At 37.7% G+C, this 10,986-nt stretch overlaps 1 protein-coding gene across 1 annotated transcript in view; it reads left to right on the forward strand.

The window, feature by feature from the left end:
- The window catches only part of LOC145694664 (uncharacterized), a 47,187-nt gene extending 43,434 nt beyond the window's left edge, over positions 1-3,753 (forward strand). The window contains exon 3 of the mRNA XM_081771136.1: positions 1,260-3,753. Coding sequence (XP_081627262.1) covers positions 1,260-2,061 — 802 coding nt within the window. The 3' untranslated portion in view covers positions 2,062-3,753. The remainder of the gene's footprint in view (positions 1-1,259) is intronic.
- The last annotated feature ends 7,233 nt before the right edge of the window (positions 3,754-10,986 follow it).

Consider the following 10,986-nt stretch of genomic DNA (forward strand, 5'->3'; position numbering starts at 1 on the left):
ATTATTTGGCGGGAAAATTTTTTTCGACAAAACAAAAAAATACGGATCTCTTAAAAACATGTCTAGTTGCTATAAAAAAGTTTCAACAATATCTGAGATGGTGATGGTACAATTTTATATCTTTCTGCTTGAGTTGAAATGGAGGGCTCCATACTTATATCTCGTATAACAGCTTGCGGCACATGCACTTGTCAACAAAGACGCATACCATCAATGGAGTTTCAATGTCACAAAATCATACTTCAAAAAGGTACTCGAGATCATATCCATGAAAGGGGAACAACTTTACGTTTAGCGTGCTGACATTACATTCCTTGCTTGTATAGTAATGTACAAAAGATTCATCACATCTCTTTAGAAATTACTGAAATAAAAATAACTCTCTTCTTATTAGAGAAAATTTAATTTGTCTTCTTGGAAATGTGTAGAAGAAAACAAATTCTTCCAAAAAAATCACTATAAAAATTAAAACGAAGCGAATTACAATTTTAAAAATATAAATCTAAATAGAAACAAGCCACAGAATCATCGGGTATTTTGTGTTAGTGATGTAGATATACACTTTTACCAAGTAGTGAAATTTCAACTCATCTTGGTAGAGTAGCTGTTAGCATATAACTTTTTCTATGATTGTAGGTCCAACCCTTTTTCTATGATTGTAGGTTCAAGTCTCATAATCTCTAAAACTTATTTTCAGGCGTTTTCCAAATGTGAAAGAAAATATTTCAGTTATTCACTTTCATTAATCCTTCGTGTCTTTTAGCCTATTGGTCTTAAACTTCAGATAGTAAATTAAAGATTTCGTTTCAGCATAGTTTGTATGACTGAAATTTATAACTTTATTATATCATCTTCTGTGGTTAATTTACGTCTATGTACCCTTACCTATATTTTATTTTCTGTTGTATATAGTATTAACACATTTTTGTTTGTTATGAAACTTATTTAGAACAAAGTTAATCCAAGAAACTCTTAGACTGTTCAATATGCGATAAGATAAACAATATAAGTAATTTGAAATGAAAAAGAGGGTGTAAGTGTCAGTAAGAAAACGAATAAAAAATATTGAGTATTATACAGTTCTAGTAAGTTTGTTTTAAATTTCCAATTGTGATCCGAAACAAGTAAATGCACGGTCTGTTGAAAATAAGATTCTAATAAGGTATTACGTTTAGTGAATAATAGAATAGCTTTATGTATACTTTCTCTCTCTCTGTTGTAGTAAATATGATTATACACTAGTGTTTATTATTTTTCAGAATTAAGGACCAAAAACCAAAGGTATGTAACAAGACTTGTACTATATGTGGAGAGAAGTTTCAGTATGCTAAATATCGTCGGGATCATATGTTGAAGAAGCATAATGTCGGGGAATATAAGTGCCCACAGTGTCCTAAACTTTTCAGCGAATTTTCTCGTCTCCAATATCATTTAATAATACACTCAAAAACACGTTCCAAAGATTGTCCATGCGAAATTTGTGGCAAATTGTTTTTCGACAAGCATCAACGAAACATACATATTCGTGTTATTCATAAAAAGGACGAGAATAGTGTGAACTGTGAATTGTGTAATAAAAAGATACTAAGGATCAAGTTGAAGGACCATATGGAAACACATGCAGAAAATGTAAAGTATAGTTGTCCTGAATGTGATAAGAAGTTTGTTTCAAGAAAAAAATTGTACTATCATAAAAAAGCTCATAATCCAACTTTCATCTGTTGTAAAGTTTGTAGTAAATTGGTGAGGAAACTAAGTTTTCCAAACCATATGAAGTACCACAATAAATCAGAACAGTGTGAACTTTGTGGTGCACAATTTGCCAGCAGTATTAAACTTAAACTACACATGACAACCCACACAGGTGAACAACCATTTGTATGTGAGATTTGTGGTCGTAAATTTGCGCGTTACAGTAATTTCCAAACGCATTTGAAACTTCATGCTGGAGTGCGTAAATTTGTGTGTGATTTATGTGGGAAGAGATTTGCTCAGAAGTGGAATATGCGAACACACATGAAGTCATGTGAGAAGAGTTCTTCTGTAGCACAAGCACCTTAATAGTTTAAATACTTTAGAATCGTCAGTTACTTTTAGAATACTATGAATGAGGTATAATGTTTGTTTTCTTCGTTTTAGTTTTACTAGTTACTGTCACATATAGTAGGGAACAGTGATTTATCCAGAATTTTGAACTTAGGGGAGGTTCAAAAATCTTGGAGCGGGGTACAATCTTGTATTAAGGTCGTATACTATTATCGTCTTTTTAATTAGCGTGTTTTATATATATACAGATGGTGATCAGAAAAAATGGACCACCTGTAATTGGCAACAAGTCAGATGTATTGGTTGGCAGTGGTGTCGTGGCGCCCGCAGCGCCGGACCGCTGGTGGTGGTGTGTTAGGTCGGTCTCCATACTACGTCAGGCGCAGTGGAACAGCAGTGTCCAGTGGCTGCAGCAGAGTGAGGTAGTGTAAAATGGGAGACCTCTCAGATTTTCAAAGAGGGCAAATTGTTGGTGCGCGGTTATGTGGAGTGAGTGTGACGGCAGTGGTTACTGTGTTAAGTGTGTCGCGTGAGACAGTGGCGAAGATGATGACGGCCTACACAACAAACGGGAAAATCACATCGGGTAAGCGGAACAGTGGGCGGAAGAAAATCATGAGTAACAGGTCACGCCGGGTATTAAAGTGCATTGTCACGCAGAACCGTCGTGCCACTGCGGAGCAAGTGACGGAGGAACTCAATCAGCACCTCCCGCACCCTGTTTCGACAATCACAGTCCGCCACGAATTACATAACATGAACTTACGGGGTCGTGTTGCACGGGCCAAACTGCTCATCAGGGACCATAACGCTTTCGCACGCCGCAAATGGTGCCGCGACCATGCAACTTGGACCGTTGAGGACTGGAAACGTGTGATATGGTCGGATGAGTCATTCTTCACCCTATTCCCAACCACGGGCCGTGTTTATGTGTGGAGAACGCCCAAAGAAACTTATGATCTGCCAGCTGTGAAACATGGCGGCGGCTCGGTGATGCTGTGGGGCGCAATATCATGGTTTTCATTGGGTCCTGTGGTCACATTTAGCGGACGAATCACTGCCAACGATTGTGTCGCAATTTTAGGAGACCACTTGCATTCTATGGTCCGGATGTTGTTCCCGGAAAATGACGCCATCTTCTAGGATGATAATGCACCCATTGACACAGCTGGCGTTGTTGCAGCGTGATTTGAGAAACATCGGGATGAAGTTCAACACCTCCACTGCCCGCCCAATCCCCATATCTCAAGATAATTGAACATCTGTGGTCCGTCTTGGAAACACGACTCCAGCGACGATTTCCACCTCCATCCTCTCTCACAGAACTGACCAATGCCCTGCACGAGGAATGGTGTAAAATTCCACTTGCTACCATTCAAGACCTCTATGCCTCCATCCCACGTCGCATCAAGGCTGTTCTGAAGGCGAAAGGTAGCCCGACACCACATTAATCTGGTACGTTGCAATTTGGTTCAGGTGTTTCCATTTTTCTGATCGCCATCTGCAGGGACGTACACAGGGGGTGGGTCCTGGGGGTCCGGACCCCCCCCCCCCCGAAATCCGGACTTTTTGTAAATTTAGTCTAATTTTAGGGGCAATTTTACAATTTTAATATAATTTAGCCTGAAATTGTGTTTGGACCTGCCCCGGAAAGGTTTGGACCCCTCCCGAAATAAATTCCTGCGTACGTCCCTGGCCATCTGTATATATATATATATATATATATATATATATATATATATATATATATATATATATATATATATATATATATACAAAATTTAAAATTCGTCGATGCAACGATTGCATTGGATTTCCTTCCTCAGCCAGAGCCAATTAGCATCGACTTTCTCATGCTTGGCGTCACGTCGAGATGAAATCGTTGGCTATCGATTGATCGAACGTTATTGTGACGATCACAGCCGTGTAAAGGTTTGATATCCATTCAATCTTGCGTTACGTGCTTTGCTTCAAAATTTATCTCGTCGAAAGTGAGTTGTCATTCTGTTGGCACTTAAAAACAAGAATTCAAAATCTTTTAGAAACCAAAATAGCAAGATTTTTAATGGTGTCTTCCCGTTCTGCCTAAAGGCCCTCCATCACTTTGTAGAAAATATTTTTAGACGAGAAAATCTGTCCAGGGAGAGATTTTTTCAAGAGAATTTTTCTTTAGAAATTGTAACAGATTCTGTAAGTTTTATTTTAATTTCTTTAAGTTTTATCATAAATTTTAGATGTTATTCTACTTGTTCTTCTCGAAAAAATGACTAAATACAGATCTGTTATTAACAGTGTTAATCACATCTACCTGCAGAGAAATGGGAAATTGACTGACTCAGTTGTAAGAAAGCTGTTTGACATTGTAGGTGAAACGAAGATAAAACAAACTTACTTCAGTCTAGTATCAAGTCATTTCACAACAAAATTTTATTCAGTTTTCCAGTAGTTCACCTCAAACATGTAAAGGCGGGCGGCTTTAGGATTATACTTTTGGGTAGGCCCGCTCCTTCGCGTATGGATACTTATGCACATTTGATTGATTAATGACAATAGGAAATTCCTGTTACAGTAGTGGTTAATGCTGTTTATTAAATAATTATTTACCATTAATATAAAAAGTGAAAAATATATTTACTCCGTATTGTATCTTTTAGTGTTTATATATTTTTTTTTCCGAAATTTTGGGGTAGGTCCGTGACTACCTGGCCTACCCGCTAAAACCGCCATTGCTCGCAGTATGTAAAACGTGCCGCAGATCAATCCTTAAGACATGTTTGGCCATATATTAAGCAAACAATGCGAAAGGATGCGTAAGACGGCTCTTATCCCCGATTATGCGACTTATTGATTTGATTAAAACTACAATAAAACATACAAGTATTTCAATATTGATATTGATATTTTGTATTGCTGCTATTTACATTGGCAACATAAATATGAAAATAGAATTATATATGATACTATTGCATATAGTATAGAATTATGTATATAAGACAAATCAGTTGATAAGGTGATGCCGAAAAAGGAGTTGTGATTGTACAGAACACTAAGATTCTTTCTTAGGAGTCGCCTTATGCATCCTCTAGCATTGTTTACTTAGTAACTATTGTATCAGGCCTTGTTTCCATTTTGTACTAATAGATAATAACACACTGAGCAAGGCTATGTGATAATATTAAAAAAAAAAAAAACAGTATCCCGTAACAGTTTCAACACACTAACTGTGTCTTCATCAGACTTCCACTCCTGGCTGCTTGGAAGTTGGTCATCATTTATATACTCTCCGGAGATCACCTTTTAATTAGGCTCCGCCCCTTCTTTGAAAAGTAACACTTGTGTTGCTTTCACTTTCACTTTTTAGGTGCACACGTGTCCAATTAAAAGTTTACCTTTTCTTTGGATACATTCGGTCTCCTAATTATCTGTATTTTCCTTGGGAGACAGACAAAATCTCGCGGCCGAAACCTCGCGTGGCCAAAACTTCGCGGCCCAAAATCTCGCGTGTCCAAAACCTCGCGGGACAAAATCTCGCCGGACCAAAACGTCGCGTGGCCAAAACCTCGCCACCCAAAACGTCGCGTGGCCAAAACCTCGCCGCCAAAACCTCATGGGTCCTGAGATCAAGCCAACGCTCAAGAATTATCCAAACTTCAACACTCCCTTACGAGGAGCATTTTGCAACATACATTCTTATGGTACAAGGAGAAGATTTGTACCAAAACGTAAAGGTTCTATGCTTAGTAGTTTTTTAGATCTGGAGAACGGCAAAATTCATTCAAGGCCATCCATTCCATTCCTCTTTATGGCATGCATTTCGCAAAATATTGTCTTATCTGGAGCTTGTGCCCTTGTGAAGCAAGAAGATTTATACAAAATGTCAAGTTTCAAAACCTAATAAGTTTTGTAAATCTGGCGATAGAACATTCTACATTGAAGAAATCGTAGTGAAGAGGTTTTATCCTGACGACATTTCTTCCCAGGCGACACTACGTCTCGCTTAATTTAGACCAGGCGAGATTCTGTGTCGCGAGATCATTACAACGAGGCGATATTTTGGGGCGCGAGGTTTTGGCAAGGCAAGGTTTTGGCCCCGCGACGTTTTGGGCGGCGAGGTTTTGGCCAAGCGGGGTTTGGCCAGGCGAGGTTTTGTACCCAAACCATTTACCTTATTAATTTTTCCTCTTTCTTTCTTCTTCCTTTTCATTTCTTCTTCTTTAAGCAGGATCTTCTCCCACTCTTTATTTATCGAGAATCCTGCATTCCAATTCATCACCTTGTCTCCTGCCTTCATAATCTCCCTGGCTTCCTTCCATTTTCTCACCAAAGTTCTGTTCTGTACCTCTATGACCTCTGCTCCTTCTCATCCTATCCTGTGGTTTGTCTCTTTGTGTTGCTTGCATATCGCATTGTTGTCCCTTTTCAATCTTACATCATCCTGGTGCTGTTTAATCCTTTCTTGCATTTTCTTTTTTGTTTCTCTTATGTAAATTTTGTTACACTCCGCGCATCTTACTCCCCTTTGATCTTTGTCCGCTACTGCTTTTCTCTTGGTTCTTCTCAATAGTTCAATTATTCTTCTTCCTCCTTTCCTGTACGTCCTAATTCCTGCTTTCCGAAGCATTCTCTTTATCTTCTCTGTTTCTTTGCCTAGGCTTTCTATTCCAAACCATTTTTTGTTCTTGTCTTCTTCCTCTTTCTTTCTCTCTCTTGCTATGTTTCTTATGATCTTATCCTCTTCGTTGTATCCATTTCTCCTTAGCTGTGTCCAGAAGTTCTTTAAATCTGTTTTCCTCTGTTCTTCATTTGTGTTTAGGTCTCCTATTCTTTCTTCCATGCTTTTTATGAAATTCTTCTTTGTACCCTCATCCACATCACTTCGTTTGTGGCAATACACTCCCGCTGCACACTATTTTTGGTACCAGGATGTAATAAACTCTCCCCCTTCCGACTTCTTAATTTTCATATCTAAATAGTTTATCTCCTTGTCTACTTCTATTTCATTTTCTAGTCTAATTCCTTTCTTTTCATCTTCCACGTCCCTTATGAATTTGTCCAACTGCCTTTTCGTTCCCTTCCATATTCCTAAACAGTCCTTCACATAACGCAAAAAAGAAGCAGTCTTTCTCCTCCTCTTTCTATCGTCTCCTTCAGAACAGAAGTTTGGTGAGAAAATGGAAGGAAGCCAGGGAGATTATGAAGGCAGGAGACAAGGTGATGAATTGGAATGCAGGATTCTCGATAAATAAAGAGTGGGAGAAGATCCTGCTTAAAGAAGAAGAAATGAAAAGGAAGAAAAAAGGAAAAATTAATAAGGAAAATAAAGATAATTAGAGCACAGAATGTATCCAAGGAAAAAGTAAACTTAATTGGATACGTGTGCACCTAAAAATTGAAAGTGAAAGCCACACAAGTGTTACTTTTTAATGAAGGGGCGGAGCCTAATTAACCCTTTCCGGATTCCGGTTTTTTGGGCTATTTTTTAGACTTTCAGTCAAGCAGCTACTGCATCGTCACTATTTATCCTAGGATCATGGTTCATACCTCATTCTCTTCAGAATGGAGCTGGCTTTCAAATGGTACTACTTGCATGCTCACACCATATACCAGGAGCGGGAAAAATGATGTCAAACGGAAAATTTCGGAGGGAAATTTTTTTCTCGCAATTTGGGCCCCTCTAAAAGCGGCCCTGTGCGAACGTAGCCATCTTTAAAAAATCTGATAAATAGTACTTGGTATACTGAATGTGTGCGCCAAATTTCAGGTTTCTATATTGAATACCAAGGGCGGGATAAATTTTATCAGGAATTCCCACCATGCCCCAAATTACCGTAAAACACCATGATCTCAGGTAAAAAATTTCCTGAGACATCCCTAATTACCCTAGGGTCATGTTTCGCCCATCATTCTCTTCAGAATAGAACTACCTTTCAGGCGGTATGACTCACGTGTCTCCATCATGTATCTAAGCGGGAAAATCCCGAAAAAAAATTTTTTGGGTCTAAATATCCTTTTTTTTTCAAATTTTAGCCCACCTGGACCCCCCTTCCTGTTTTAACGCAGAGATCTGAAAAAAAAATCTGGTAAATACTACTCGGTGGGCTGAATGTTTATGCACAATTCCAATTTTCCAGGTGCAAAAGTAAGCCCGCCAAAAAAAAATTTACCGACAATGTCCCATATTCCCGTATACAGAGGGAAATTTTTAAACATTGACTGAGACATCCCTAATTGCGCTAGGGTCATGTTTCGCCCATCATTCTCTTCAGAATAGAACTGCATTTCAGGCGGTACCATTCACTTGTCCCCATCATGTATCTAAGGCGAGAAAATCCCGTGAAAGTGATTTTTTGGTAAAAATTTCCCTTTTTCAACGTTTAGCCCCTCCGTACCCCACTGTTTTAACGCAAAAATCTGAAAAAAAAATCTGGTAAATACTACTCGGTGGACTGAATGTTTGTGCAAAATTTCAATCTTCTACGTGCAAAAATAAGCCCGCTAAAAATACTTTACATAAACTCCCCCAATAATATTACACGAAAATATATATTTTAGAATTATGACGTCATCACCTCCTATGTCTCGACGCAGGAAGGTGTGAAACCATACGTAATGTCTTCTACAATGCCTCTGGACTTGAAAAACAAAAACAAAAAAACACACAAAAAAAAAAACTGGACGAAAAAGGTCAAACAGGAGACTTATAACGCAATGTACCATGAAACACCCGTATGGTACAAATTGTACCATGAAATCCCCAAAGGGTTAAAAGGTGATCGCCGGAGAGTATATAAAAGATGACCAACTCCCAGGCAGCCAGAAGGAGTGGAAGCGTGATGAAGACACTGTTAGTGTGTTGAAATTGTTACGTGATACTTTTTTTTTTTTTTTTTTACATATTATCACATAGCTTTGCTCAGTGTGTTATTGTTTACTTAACTAAACACGTCGTGGCCTAACATGTCTTGAGGATGTGAACTGTGGCACCTTTTACGTACTGCGACTCTTAGCATGTTAGAGATGAACTACTGAAAAAGTGAATAAAATCTTGATGTGAAATAATTTGATATTATACCAAATTAAGTTTATTTTATTTTCGTTTCAGTTACGTCAAACGACTTTCGTGCAACTGAGTCAATCAATCCATTTCCATTTGCCCACAGGTATTTTTTTAAAAAATCACATTAGTCTACCAAAATAGATGTGAATAACTGCTGATAAAAAAAACTGTATCGTCGTCATTTTTCCGAGAAGAATAACATCTAAAATTTATGATGAAACTTAAAGAATAGTTATTCTTCTTACAGCCTCTGTTAGAATTACCGAACATATTATTACGAATGCAGGACAAAATTCAATAGGACTAACCCCAAGGAAAATTCAGACAAAACGGACTAAATTCAAGCGACAGAAACATAGGCGCAGCCTAATAAAAGGATGACTTTTTTTCTTCAGCTGTTGCGCATCAAATATGTTATCTGAAATACTTCACTTTACGGAAATAACATTTTTTTTTTAAAAAAAAATGCTGAAAACCGAATAAAAGACGTAAGACTGTTGAGTCAATTCCATTTTAAGTGATTAAGCATGTGCCGCTCGACCATCTCCAAAAAATCTTTTTTTTTTTTCATGAATGTTTATTCTATATTAGGGTACTTCAAAACCACAATTATTATTATTATTATTATTATTATTATTATTATTATTATTATTATTATTATTATTATTATTATTTTACAACATCCCATGGCGACACAGCGGGTAACGCCATTTTACGTTTCTTTCGATTTTAGGCGTTTACGTTGTTTTGAATCAACATCTATTTGTCCTACCAAATTGAAAATTGTTGGACGTTTCCAACTCGAGCAGAGCTAAAACTTTGATCTCTTAACATTTTTGGCTGAAACAATTGAAAGAGGTGAAATCAGAGTCTACAGTAGCAACACTTTTGGACATTGAAAACATTTGGGAAGAGGAAACAATTGACGTAGCGGTCTGAATTTGTGGGTGCATGTAGTCCGTTGTCATAAGTAAATACGCAAAAATTTTCAGACATGTAGCTGCTTCCAAACGCCTGAAAAAAGTCTTGAAGTTCGAGAATTAGGCCAATTTATCATTTCACTGTCCAATATCTCCAATGGACCTGGAAAAAAAGTTCTGAAATTTTGGGAATAGTTAGTCCTTTAGTATACCATAACCACTACAAAGCGCGTTTTGTGTTTTTGTGCAGAATGTGGGTCAAAGTATTAAGTAATGACGTCATACTCTAGGAGGTGTTTTGTTCATGAATTCAACTGGAAATTAGTTGTGAAGTAAAATAAAGTAGGATGAATCGTTAGTCCAGTCAAGGTTCTCAAGCTCGTTCCTATCCTCTAGTTGTAACACTGTCTTATCACAACCACAGCAGCACTGGTGAAGAATGCTACTATACGCAGAAGGCGAGGAAAGTCAAAATGCACACTTGACAAAAAAGTCCGTAAGTACTCCTTGCTCTTGCTGCTTGCTAAATGAATGATATTCAATCATGTTTATTCTTGTCTTAATTGTCAAATCATGCAGAAGACTGTTGTCCTTTCGTTTAATCTACATTCCCAAGTCAGTGAACACTTATCCGCTGTAAACAGTGACTGCGGAAACAGTGTCCAAAAGTGATCCTACTGTAGACTCTGATTTCACCTCTTTCAATTGTTTCAGCCAAAAATGTTAAGAGATCAAAGTTTTAGCTCTGCTCGAGTTGGAAACGTCCAACAATTTTCAATTTGGTAGGACAAATAGATGTTGATTCAAAACAACGTAAACGCCTAAAATCGAAAGAAACGTAAAATGTCGTCAGCCGCTGTGTCGCCTTGGGATGTTGTAAAAAAAATAATTAATTGTGGTTTTGAAGTACCCTGTATAGGGAAAACATTTATGAAAAAATTAGATTTTTTCGAAAAGGTCGAG

This window comes from Thermobia domestica, chromosome 9 (assembly GCF_964235325.1).
Source record: "Thermobia domestica chromosome 9, izTheDome1.hap1.1, whole genome shotgun sequence".
Taxonomy (NCBI): Eukaryota; Metazoa; Arthropoda; class Insecta; order Zygentoma; family Lepismatidae; genus Thermobia; species Thermobia domestica.